Consider the following 13,670-nt stretch of genomic DNA (forward strand, 5'->3'; position numbering starts at 1 on the left):
GTAGTTAACTTTGCTGCTCAAGAACATCCAGCTCTTTGATTATCCATCAAATGGATAATCATTGCTTTTTTTGTTCATATCCAACAATATTTCATGCATTAAACACATAGTACAGTTCCTTTTTCTGTGGTTATTCATTGATAGGGGCAGAGGCTCATTTCCTAGGCATCATTTCTTTGTTGTTGAACCTGAATGTGATTTACTATGGGACCATTTACTTTCAGCTTAAATGCACGTTTTCACAAAACAAACATTTCCCAGTATCCAAAATACACATTCCTCACATTTGAAGCCCAAATGATCTGCTAAGATCAAAACACCTCAAGCTAAGTCTGATGAGGCACTTCTTTTAAAATTATGTACTTTGAGACTTTCTATTAGTGCAGAAAATAAAGAAGAGAACAACTTTTTTTTTTTTTTTCCCCTCTAGGTGGGGAGAAGAGAGATTCAATTTTTTCTGGATAATACTTGTACAAAAGGAAACCATATTGCTCCAGAAAACAGTTTGCAGACCAAACAAATAATATAAATATCTTTCTATTATTGAAAGCTGGTTTTCTCTTTGTAAGAAATGATTGACTTTTTCAAAAGCAACCTGAAAATAGAAGTTAGTGTTTTGTAGGAAAAGATTTTCAATTTTAATTCCAAAGGTAACTGATGAGCTTGAATAATGGCAAAGTCTTTGCAAACCAGGCATATGTAGTGAGAACATTTGAAAAATTAGTGGGTGGTCTGACATTTCTATGGAGTATCTGGCCACTGTCAGTAGAAGTTAATACTGGTTATTTTGCTTTTTTTTCTTCATTTGCAGCAATATTAATACTACAGAATGTTGTACTGTGCATGTTAATAGGCATATAATAAATACTTTAGTATTAGCCCCCTCAATTGCAATCAAAGTTTTAAAGTGTTATTGACTGTGGAGCCCATTTTCAAACTGGGTAGATGCATAAGAGAGTTTGGGAGATAAGTGAATGTGGGTTATAGAACAGGTTCTATCTTTAGGTGAGGATATCTGTGTGTTATATTCTACTTGACTTGTTACTGCCTTGAGATGAAAGAATTAGTGCATTAAAATTCTTTTAATAGGCTTTATTTATTGCAAAGAAATTTTCATAGATTCTACCATCTCATAAGTTTTTGTCTCAGTTGGTACAGTTTGTCACCAGGAAAAGGGCATGATATATTGGTTTTGTGATTCAAATTTTAAGTGGATATGAGAAAAAATTAACAGGCTTTATCAAACTAATTTTTTTCAGATGACTGATAAATACTGCTCTACCAATAGCAGCCTTTTAGTCCTCTGCTTAATTACTCACTTTAGAGAAAAAATTCAACTATTTTTTCACAGTCAGCATACTACTTTGAAATAACAGAGTTCAGTTTGACATTCTGTACATCAAGAGTCCCTTGCTGTCTCTAAGTTAAACTCTGCAATCTCTTCTCTTGCTTGTTCTTGGATTTACTGATTTATATCCACATTTACTGATTTATATCCACATATTTTTGCTTCTATTGCCGTCAAGTTTGTCCAATTATTTATTTCTTATTTTGCCTGTATTATTAAGAATTGTAATTGCCCATGATTTAAAAGTCAGCTTGAAGATCCATAGTACTGTGGTGTTGTGTTAGTGCCTGCTTTTCTACTTACCACTGGAGTATTTAAATTTTTTGAGTGTGTTCCTTACTCACTTTGTCACACTGTTTCTGTTTCAGTCTTGGAACCTATTACACTTAGAACTGAACCACCAAGGTCACCCATAGGTAATAATATTTCCTTGGCAAGCTGTTGTGTTTGCTTTATTTACATCACAGCAAGCATCACTGAAGTTAGTCACCTTCTACCTCAGGATTGTTTCATTTAACCTCATTTTTCTTCTAGGTAATTATCTTGCTTGGCATTCAGAACAGTTGGGTGCTTTGCTTTCTTCACAGCTAGAATGTCTCCTTTAGGAAAAAAGAAATTATGCTGGCAGCTCTCAATCACCTTTCTCATAATTATGCTTATTTGCGCTTGTTCCAGTTTTTATTTTAAAAACACAAACAAAAACTGAGCTTCAAAAATGACTAAAATTCCACTTTCTTGCTTAGATTGTTGCAAACACATGGAGAGTATTACCTGATTTGCCTATTTCTTCTCAGTTGCAGGTGTGAGGTTTCTGTGCTTGTGTGTTCAGCTGGTTATCACATGTAATTGCTGTGCAATTTAACCAACTCACTGCCCACATTTTCTCTTCCAGCTCCAAGGGTGACTCCACGTGTTCCTTCTAAACCTAAAACTTCACCAAAACCTCACGTTCCACAAGCCAAAGATGGTAAACTACTTTGTGATTGTTTCTAGTACAGTTTGTTTTGGATTGAAATGTGTTTATAAGCAGCTGTTTAGTTACCTGAGCCAGTTAAAACAGAATAAAGTTCTGTTCTGTACTATTCAGCAACTTAATTGCAGCTTTCATGAGTACTGACATTTGCTAGGTATTTTTCACTGAGAAAAAGAATAAACCTCTGCTACTTCAAGGCAGCACGATGAGAATAGTGTTGGTACACTCAGATTAACCCCGCTAACTAAAGCAAATACAAAGCAAATAAAGTGTGTACTGAGGCTACTTGGGAGGTATAATTCTTTCCAACGTTGCTTTGCATTGGTAAAATGAATCTGTTTCCCTTCTAAGCCACACTCAATTAATTTCATGTCATTATTATTTTCTGCATGAGGAACTAAATTGCCCAGTTATACATGCATACTTAGTATTTTCTGGTAAACATTTATTGGCATTAATGATCCTTTTCATTGTATTCCAAAATACTGGATTTTTATTAAATTCCAAAATACTGGATTTTTATTAAATGTGAGAGCAGTGGAATTCAGTGGTAAGCAGAAAAAATTACTTTCTGTCCCATGCTTTCCAGTTGGTAATAGCAACAGAAAATTGCAAGTGTCTCAAATATCAATATCTGTTATCCTTTGGTAAATGTGAAAAATCTGAGCATAAACACTTTATTGAAGACTTTTAAATTGTAGACATAGACCAATATTTTTGAAATCTGATGTTATCTATTAGATGTGATTTCCTCATGTAGCAAACAGTCAAAATCTTTGTCTTCTCATGAATTTTTAACCGTGGCATCTAAATATAAAACATTGTTTCCAAGTTACACCTTAAGATGCAGCTTCTCATATACTCAGTTTTTACCTTTGTGGCCATTTTTCATTGTTATGGTAGCCTGGCTTTCTCAGAAATAGTTTATGGTTTTGTCACACAAATATTATGAGCTTGTATTGATCTGTGTTTAAAACAAGCAAACAAACAAAAACAAAAGCCTCTACAGCTTACTGTTTCTTCAAGAATCTGTAATATACAGAACGTTTTCTACAGCATCATCCACTTATCTTAAATTGTCTTAAAATATCCCAAGATATTTCTTCTTTTTTTAAAATTGTACTCCATACAGAAGAATTGACACATTAATTTCACATCCTTATGACTCTAAACCAACGGTCTCTAGATCCCCTCCAGTCTAGAACTGAATTATATGACTGTGCAATGCAATACACCATGTAATGCTCTTTAATGACAGTGTTCAGTACACAAGTACTGTCTGATTCCAGTTGTGTATATAAAATGCATTTGAAGCACATCACCAAGGAAAGAGATTTGTGTCCCTAAACAGCCATTTTCTGAATAACAGAATGATAATATTTGGATATTTCATTGAAGTCTATGGGAGAACAAAGCTCTCACTATGTTGAAGATTTCACTGCTTTCTCAGATATTTAATACGACTATTTCTGAATGAGGCAGTAAACAAAGTACATGATTCAAAAAGTATGCTAATTGTAAATTTTCAACTTTCAAAAAATATTTTCCATTTTGTTTCTGATACAGTCCTGGAATCTATAACACTTAGAACTGATCAACTAAAACCAACAATAGGTAACAGTTTTTTACCTACAGGGTAAATCACCTGGGGACCATCACATTTAGCTTTTTTCTCATTGACCATCACAAGCACTGCTTCATTGCACTCCACTCATAATTTTTTACCATTAAAGTTCATCCTGTAACATGGGGTTTGGTGATTTTTTACTAACAATTTCTCTTTTTTCCTCACACAAATGTGTTCTGCCAAGGGGATGGAAGCACCACAGCCTACCTTTGACTGCTTGTCTCTATGCTCCATTTCTATCATGCTGCTTCACCTTTCATACTGTGCAACAATATTGGCCTTGTTTTATATTATCCTGTTACAGAGGTTTTCCATCAGCACGGGGGTTTGTTATGTACCAAGTGTTCACATTTCTCCATTACTCAAGCTTTTGTGGTTCCAAAGGGTCCCCAAGGCATGTGTTCTTCTTTAATGTTATTCTTTCTGTCAGTATCAGTTCCCAAAAAATTCTAATATTTGCTATTTTTTTAGTTCCTAGAGGACCACAGTATTTTCCTTCCAAACCTAGAGCATCACCAAGCCCAGAGGTGCCACGAACAAGACCTGGTAAGTTCATTGGTTTTTTACATTTTCACACTGACACGTGTCTTATGGATTCTACTGTGATCCCTGGAGCTTCAGATTTGTATGTATTCCTCGGGCATATATTTTAGAATATTCCTTGAGGGGTAAAATCCAGTGTCATATAGAATTTATAAGCAACCTGGTAAGTTGAAAATATCTTCAGTTATTTATGACATTGTAAGTCAGTGCAGAAATTGATGTTTTCTGTACAATTCTCAGTGAAAATAAGTCTTTGCTGTATAACTTGTGTTCTGGTAAAGTGAAGATGAAAACAAGGGGTGTCATTGCAAAGAGGAAGGATTCTGCTCTGTGTTCCTTAAATTGTGCCTGTTTCTTCTTTTCCAGGCACAAGCTGTCATTCATACTTGTTGATTTTCTTTTCCAGAGCCATTGTGTTGTTCAGAGATTGAAGAATGTAAAATACTTCCTATAATTGTGTCTGCAGGGGTTGTTATACCCATATACAACCTTAGGAGAATTAAGGAGGGAGGAAGTAAATTATGCAACTCACACTCGAATGTGTGAGGTACCATAATGGGTTGACCCTGGCCAGAAGCTAAGCACACACTAACCTCCTGCTCATTCTACCCCATAGTGGTCTGGGGGAGAGAATCAGATAAGAAGTAAAAAAAAAAAGAGGAGAAAAGAATCATAGTTCAAGATAAAGGCAGTTTAATAAGGGAGGATAAAAAGAGGTGGAAGAAAGCAAGTGCACAAAGCAACCACACACCACATCCCACAGGCAGAGCAGAGCCAGTCTAGGAACAATGGGTGCTTTGGAAAGTTTTGCTGTAAGATGGCTTTATGTGAGGTGGAATATCCCTTTGGCCAGGGTGGTCCTGCTGTCCTGTGTCCTCTCTGAGCATCCTGCCCACCCCTAGCCCAGCTCTCTTGCCTGGGGGCAGAGTGAAAAACAAAGAATTCCTGGATGCTGCGACAAGGCGTATTCAGCAACAACTAAAACATTGGTATTTTATCAACACTTCCTTGCTCATGAATCCAAAACATAGTACAGAAGGGCTACTATGAAGAAAATAACCCCCATTCCAGCCAGACCCAGTATGGGTATCCAAGGTACATGGAGTATTAGATGGTGCAGGTGAAGAGATGGGCAGAGAGACAACAACTCAGGTTCCTTTTCTCCCCAGTAAGTCTGCACCTATTGTTTGAAAAAAAACCCTTGAAATTACTGAGGAAAGTGTACAAAGCTGAACGTAGAAAAAGACCACCCACAGTCTTTTTGTGGCTGTTACAAAAACTTCAGATATTTGGGATCTGTTCTGTATTAGAGCTGTTACCTTGAACTGGAGGAAACTCTGTGGAACATAATACTTGGATGTTGAGTTTCAGAGAGGAGTGACTATCTGTCATCAGCCCTAGCAGGGATGGTATGAGTATTGTGGAGACAGTGAGTGTTCTTGGTAATACTTTGGTTTTTTTGTTTTATTATGCTAATGCAGTTCTGGAAACAATTAGGTTTAGAACTGAGAAACCAAAGGCAACAATAGGTAATGATGCTTTCTTGTTTGAATGGTCACATTGTCTTTCATCTTAGCACAAACTGTTAAAAGCAGACCTGAAAAAAATTGTCACCTTTCTTTGCATGTTCCTTAATAATTTAACTGTCAAGGTTCTTGGTGTCTTCTTATTTTCTATGAAACAAATGAGGAGAATCCTTGTTTCTTTCAAGTTGTTATGCACATAAGATAGGAAGATTTCCTTGAACATTTAGTGGTAAGAAGCAGAGGGCAGATCAGAACAGGATCCTAATTATATGTTTTTAGTCATCCTGTGGAGGATAGCACCATTGGCAGTGCAGAGCACCATGGGTGGGCAGAGCTGCATCCTGAAAGCTTTCTTTCCCTTCCTCTTTCTTTTTCTTCTCTTCCCCTCCAGTTTTATGAAATGAAATTCAATCCTTCATAGCAGACTGGAAAATAATTCTGTTCTGCTCAAACCTCAATTTCACTGTCAGAGCACAATCACTTCATTAATCCTGGATCATATGATTGCTTGAGGCAGATCCATTTGACTAAGGCATTTTTGTCACTTGAATTTGATATTGTGAATCATTCCAGGACTACACCCATTACAGAGCAGTTTATTTGTGTTTGAAGCTACTTATTACTTTAATAATGCTTAACCCAATTTCTTTCTTTCTTTCAGCTTCTAAAGATATATATCACAGGCCTTCCAAACCTAAAACATCACCCAGTCCACGTGTTCCTCCAACCAGAGCAAGTAAGCTTATCAATATTTTGCCCTTGAAAGTTTTGTCATCTTGATAATGTTCAAAATGAAAGTTTTGTCATTTTGATAATGTTCAAAATTGATGAGTTCTGTGAAGATACAGAGATACTTATTGTCCAGGCCGTGCTTCGCTGTCATAATCAAATTTTGCTATACAGCTGTCATTGAACAAAATCAACTGGATATTTATACATGTCAGTGACACACAATGGAGATGTGTGGGTTAACACCCATCCTTAGCCCTTGCACACAGGAAAATCTGCATTTTGATTTCCCTAATATCTGTATTTTTGAGTTGCTTCTTTAAAAGTGTAAAATTACAGTACTTTGCTGTTCCCTAAACTTTGGATATAGCTCTGTCAATTTGATAATTAAAAGTAAATTTCCATGTTTCTTCTGCTTTGATGGCTTTGCTGATGATTTTTTTTTTTTTTAATGCAGAGTTGATTTAAATGAGCAGCAGGTTTTGGGAATACGAAACACTTGTGAAGCACAACTAGGAAGTGTTGGAACTACAGCAGTTTACTCTGTAGAAAGCTGTGTTTGTTATTGTTTGTTAGGAGTGGAGAGTTGATCTGACCCTGCACTGTAAAAGTCACTTTGTCTTTAGTCTCTGCACTGGCATTGTATTGATTGCACTAACAGGAGATTTCTTTGGGATTATTTTTAAATTACAGAAATAATCCCTAAAAAATTTCTTAGCAGAAAACGAATCTTCTAATTCAGCAGAAAAATGCAAAGACATATGTTGAATCATCATCCTCAACAATGTGTTCAAAACTTTGCACATCTTCATAAATTGAAGAATCATCATCCTCAATAATAAAGTCAAAACTTTGCTCATTTCCACAGGTCCCAAAGAAAGTTGGCGTGTCCCTTCCAAGCCCAGGGCATCACCAAGTCCAGATGTCCCATACACAAAACCTGGTACACATTGTTGTTTTGTTCTGCTTGAATATCCAGGCTTCTTTTGGGTTGTCTTTCCTCAGTGAATCACGTTTTGATTAACATTTCTTCATATTACAAATACATTCTCTGATGATTATTAAGTATGTGTTTCCAGGAAAACAGAGGTGATTTCTATTTTTAATGACTGAGTTTTAGTAGTAGCCTCTGCTTTTCAGCCACGTAACATATATCACAGCTGAATAATCTGTAGAGCAGGGTAGACAACACAAAAACATCATGAGAAGTTGGAAGAAGTTGCATCTCTTTTGTGCCTGTCAAAAGGTGCTTGGAGAAAAACCTACTTGAGGGCCTTCATGTATGACTCCAAATATCTCTAACTGAAACCACTCATAGGTTTGTGTGACCTGGTAATGGAATGTCACCCTCAAAAATAAACTTAATAGGGATTTACATACTAATGAACAGCCAAACCTCTGTAACTTCTAACAGTTCTGAGAGTATCCATTCAACATTCTTTTAAGTGAGTGTATATTCACTAATTTTACAAAGAAAAGGAAAAAAAAAGGAATGTGTTCCAAATTGAAAACAAACCAGTCATGTCAAAGGGAGTATTTTTACCCCTGACTTATACTCACCACTAACTCTGTGCATCTTATTGTTTTTATGGAGTTTTGGCAGTTAGTACATTTACAGTTGAACAGCAAAAGACAGCAGCAGGTAAATTTGTTACCTTGAGCTGGTCATTATTATTTTTTCAGTACTCCTTGGGCCAATGTTTATATATCACTACTCTGTTTTTCACATAATCTGTTTGTGATTTTGAATTGTTTTCTTTTCTATTAATTGAACTACATTCTACTCTGTTGCAGGTATTGAAAGATTCCTAGCTGGTTTTTTATCTTCACATAAAATTTCTTTCCCAGTCACACACGTTGTAATTCCTTTGAATTCCTCCTTGTAGGAGACAAGCACACCATAGGTATTGCAGGTTCTGAAATACAGACAGAAATATATTCCCTGTAGTTATCTATGCTCTTTCTGGCTTTGTTGCTTGACTCCAGATTTTGCTTACCTGATTAATTTCCTGCTCATGTTTTCATTCAGGATTTTGTTTTCTCTTGAATTCCTGACATGTATCTGACCTGTTCTTGATGTGTGTCTGACACTCAGTTTTTCAGGCTGTCGTGCAGGGATTGTTTTTCTTTGCAAGCATGAGACATGCAGTGCCTGTGCAACAAACCTAATTTTGTCAAAGTATAAACCCTTAAAACAGATCTTTTCTTTCAGCTGTTAAAGAACCACATCATATTCCTTTTAAACCTAGAGCAACTCCCATCCCGGATGCTCCATACAGGAGGCCTGGTAAATTATCTGGTCTTTTTGAAGCTTCAGTGGATAATTGAACAATTGCTTTTGGGGTGGCAATGGGGGGAATAATCATCAGCGCATCAGCTGTCACCTGGTTACTATTCTAGGCTAAGAAATCTTTGCAGGGATGCAATTAAATATGACAGAAACTTCAACAGTTCAAGAGTTTTTGTGTTTTATGCAGATATTAACAGAAGAAATAGTATCAACCTATATGTTTTAATCAAGGATAAAAAGTTATTTGCAGCTTCTGTGTGAGCAACACACTTTAATAGTGTGCACCATGTTTTTGGAGCTTTTATGAGGGAAACCTCCTAAGGCTGTTGCAATGCTTTTTCTTTATACGTGCATTTTTACCCAGATTAGAGTGAGGATTCCCTTCAATTACATTTTGCTGAGGTGACTCCCCATCATAAATCCAACTGATCTATGTAATATAATCAGTGATTTCACGGAAGGTTTGTTGCTGTTGTTTCCTAACCATAAATTTCTGAGGGTAAATGCTATAACATCCCTTTCCTGTTGTATACAGTATAGTGCTGAAAGGATTTTTGAGAAAAGGAGGAAAGGGAGATTCCTTTCATTATTCAGATAATTTATTGACATTTTTTCCAACAGAGATTCTTCCAACTTTTGATGAACGAGATACTACTATGATTCCTCGTATTCCTGAAAGAACAAAGGCAATATTTGGTAACTGTTATTTCATAAATAATTATTCTATTTTACACCTTTTTTAGAGAATATCATCTTAGAGAGAGCTTATTATATTTTATTAAAAGCTAATAATAAAATTTTGCTCTTCTTGTAGATACTTACTTGATCTTTGGTCTTGATAAGGGTAATAATGCATGAGCTCATTTACTTTCAAAGGTTCTTTTCCTCCTCTTCTAGCCTTTCCAGTCAGGATGATGCAATTCCTCCAGATGTTATCTGTTTTCCAGTAAAAGGGGACTTTATTTAAAGAGCAGATAGTGATGCTTCACAGAGTCACAGTATATTCTGGGCTGGAAGGGACCCACAAGGATCATCGAGTCCAACTCTGAAGTAAACTGGCCCATCACAACCCTTGCATTATCACCATGCTCTAACCAACTGAGTTAATCCCCTGTTCTTCATGTGAATTGTGGATAATTTCATTCTAAAGTACTCTTCTTCTTCACCCCTCATGGTTTAATTCTACAGAAAAATATTCTAATATATCAACAACAGCATAGACTCCAGACCCGATATGTGACCGTCTAAATCCCTCTGTACTTCTTGAAACCATCCTCTCTGCTTTCTTTAGTTATCCATGTTGGGAAGACTTGCTTAAATATATGAAACCTTAGCTGACTGTTCTTCCTTCTTAAATTAATTGTCACTTGTGGACCAACTAAGGGTCACTGAATCAAGCACTATCTCCTCCTGGGAGCAGGAGCATTGCTTGAGCAATTGTTGTTCAACTAGTTTTCTGTCCCCAGCTTCAGAGACAGACCTTGACCGTGATTTTCTGAGAATGAAATATTAATAGGCATTTTATAATCTTCAAACTATGTTTCTTTTCTTTTTGAGGAAGAGGAAATTAAAACTGCTTTTAAACATGTTTCTATTTCAGTTTATATTCCCTGTATGCAATGATACTTAGTATTCCTTCAGTATCTGTTTATTTAGCTTTATGAAGTAGGTGCCCTGTTGTGAACACCTGAGCTACCTGAGCAATAGTCACATGCAGAAAATGGTTCCTCAGAGCAAGGGCGATGGAAACTGCACAGGCTAAGGCAGATCATTTTGGACCTTTCAAATTGGTGTAGAACACAGACTAAAAAGTGCTGAGATAACCTTTTCCAGAAAATGATTTCTACTTTTACTTACAAGATTTTTTTTACTGTATAGTGTGAAGATAACAATATTAAATCATTCCCACATAAGAACCAAAGAATTTAATTTAAAAATCAAGTTTGACACAAATGTTCCTGTGAAAAAGAAATCCTGTCCTCATCTACTCATATGTGGCAGATGAGGAAGACAAAGGTTACCACTGTCTATTTTTGTCCTATTACAGAATTATGATGTTAATCACTGTGTTCTAGACTGCTTGACGCAAAGCTACAAATTTGTATATATTTTTAGAAGTCTTCTGCCATAAGTGGCCATTCAACTTGTTTTCCTTTCTTTGCAGGTATTCCAGCTTTCAGCTTATTCTTACATAATTTGCCTTATTCTAGATCAGATCATACTTATGTTCCCCGTGTGCTGTGAAAAGCAGTTTGTTTTTTCATTTTAGTTTTGGGTGCTTTTTGTTTTTATTCCAGCTCCGACTGAAAAACCATTCATTCATACCAAACGAAAAACAACTGAAAGACCAAGAGTGCCATACACCAGACCTGGTAATGGAGGCATTATTTTAATTTTGTGTTCAATCATTCTTTCCCCAAGTATCATGTTTTGTGGTTCTCAATGGGATTATTCCTAGCCAGTTTTGTGGTGAAACAAATGCATTACACTTCAGATGATCAATGTAAAATAAGCCAAAACTGCACTACAAATAACAGTAAGATATGTATAATATATATAATGGTATTCCTCTGTCTATTACACATAGCAAATGATGACTAAAATATAGTAATGGATATTGACAAATTTCTGTGGCTAGGCAGACTGAATTCTCTGTGATTACTGGTAGTCTTGGGTGCTCCTCTGTGAATATTTTTTTTAATCTTTTCTTGAAATGCAACAGAACTTCTTTACAATGTGCTTGTGCAGTTAGCTACAGGCATTGTCTGCTGTACTGAAATGAAAATAGCTTTAAAAATAGTTCTGGAGGGCTGTGTGGTTTCCCATTTTTGATATAAATATATAGCAGAAGTTAATAGAGAGATAATTATGTCTGTCAGCAGCTGGTTTTCAAGATATTCTGCTCCTCCTTAGTTTGGGACATTTTACAGGTTTTACTAAATGTTGCTTTGTTTGGATTACAGATAAATATTCTAAGATTTTTCACATTTTCTCCTTAACAGCAATATATCCGACAACTCCACAACCAATTTTTACAAAATCTTCTACCACCACTGGTCGATCAAGGGCAACGATGGGTAAATAAGTTTCCTTAACACTAAGATGCAGGTATTTCTAATTTTTCAGTGGAGAAATTTCTAGAGAACATGCTCCAATGTGGTATTTATATAACACCATTCCACTATCTGTCATTCTGCTGCCACGTGCATGTATCTTAGGATACATAGGATTCTCATTTCTATTTGCCAAGTAAAGCAAAAGTAGCCTACAACTTATGTCTGATCAGAAGTCTGTATTTGTCAGATCTCCAACCAAAGTCAGTAGCCTCGTTTTTCTTTTAGAGCAAGAACTTTAGGCCCTAACTCAACTTATCCTACAGCACACTGCTGGGACGTTTCTGTGTTTTGGCTAGTCATTTTGTTTCAGGTTCCAGAAAGCCGTGGAATTGTTATTGTCTTTTTTTCAGGCATTTGAGGCATGCATTTTCTGTGGGCTAAGTATGGCATTGGATCATAACTCCTGAAGAATACAATAATAATCTTTTTCCTTTTCTTTCAGCTCCAAAAGAAACACTGCTCATTCCTTCCAAATCCAAAACATCTGTTGGGCCAGAAGTACCACAAACTAAACCTGGTAATTTACAGTTTGTAACTTTAGAAGTGTTACTGTGGCACTGCCTTAGTTATATTTCTGCTGTCAATGATTTTTGTGATCATGGGGCATGCATAATAAGGAGACAGAATTTTGTGTCATTGTTCAGCTGAGAACTTGTTCATAAATTCTATCAAAGTGAATGGCCAAGAATTGGATCAATTTCCATGGAAAGCAGTTGGATGGGTTTAGTAGCCATCAAAAAATGTGAGAAATTTAATTAATTTTAATAAAAATGTATTTCTGTGCTTACATTCAAAAAGTCTTTTGTTTTGGGGAATTTTGTTAATCTAAATACATTTGATTCCATTTCTCAAGTACTTTTGAAAATCAGGTTACAGAGTTTCAGTCCAAGATATTTTACATGCTAAGAGTAGAAGTGCCTTCAATACCAGGGGTTTTTGCAGTAACCATGGTAGATTCAGGGATGCACATCTATAGTGAAGGGTGGTGATATCTGAGCTCTACCATGAGATGATCAATTTCAATAGAAATTGGTAAGGAGGAAGGAAACAGGAGAAAAATCAGGTGAGGTGAGACTACATGTCTATAAGAGCAGCTCCTCATCTTTTCTTCTCTCTGATCTAACCTCTGAATTGATAAAATTTTATTCTTAGACAAATTACCTTAATTAATAATTTAGTAATTTCCCCCCTGCTTCTTTCTCCTTGCCCATTTTTATGGCCAAAGCATAAAGATTTCAAGCAGAGACCCCATTCATTAAAGAACTATATTCTATCTATACATACACCATATGTATATATATATATTACTGTGAACATCAAACTGAGCAGTCCAGGAGAAAGATTTCTTTCCTAAATACCTTGTTTTGAAAGGCTATTCAATAACCAAGTTAGATTCTAAGTCTCAGTTGAACAAGAGCTATTTGCAATCATGTCATAGTTAACAGGTGCCATCTTTTGGTACTACCACAAATTTAGTTTTAGGGAAAGAATTTTAGAGAACAGATTTAGAGGCTTATT

At 35.9% G+C, this 13,670-nt stretch overlaps 1 protein-coding gene across 20 annotated transcripts in view; it reads left to right on the top strand.

The window, feature by feature from the left end:
* The window catches only part of ABI3BP (ABI family member 3 binding protein), a 173,591-nt gene that overhangs the window by 122,435 nt on the left and 37,486 nt on the right, over positions 1–13,670 (top strand). For 13 of the 20 annotated variants that reach the window (XM_064725451.1, XM_064725461.1, XM_064725363.1 and 10 more), the window contains 11 exons: positions 1,717–1,764; positions 2,241–2,315; positions 3,888–3,935; positions 4,420–4,494; positions 6,679–6,753; positions 7,615–7,689; positions 8,959–9,033; positions 9,658–9,732; positions 11,334–11,408; positions 12,039–12,113; positions 12,595–12,669. In XM_064725451.1, the coding sequence (XP_064581521.1) occupies positions 1,717–1,764; positions 2,241–2,315; positions 3,888–3,935; positions 4,420–4,494; positions 6,679–6,753; positions 7,615–7,689; positions 8,959–9,033; positions 9,658–9,732; positions 11,334–11,408; positions 12,039–12,113; positions 12,595–12,669 (771 nt within the window). The remainder of the gene's footprint in view (positions 1–1,716; positions 1,765–2,240; positions 2,316–3,887; positions 3,936–4,419; positions 4,495–6,678; positions 6,754–7,614; positions 7,690–8,958; positions 9,034–9,657; positions 9,733–11,333; positions 11,409–12,038; positions 12,114–12,594; positions 12,670–13,670) is intronic. The other 7 variants (XM_064725373.1, XM_064725431.1, XM_064725497.1 and 4 more) reach the window with 4 other exon arrangements.

The sequence above is a fragment of the Zonotrichia leucophrys genome, chromosome 1 (assembly GCF_028769735.1).
Source record: "Zonotrichia leucophrys gambelii isolate GWCS_2022_RI chromosome 1, RI_Zleu_2.0, whole genome shotgun sequence".
NCBI lineage: Eukaryota > Metazoa > Chordata > Aves > Passeriformes > Passerellidae > Zonotrichia > Zonotrichia leucophrys.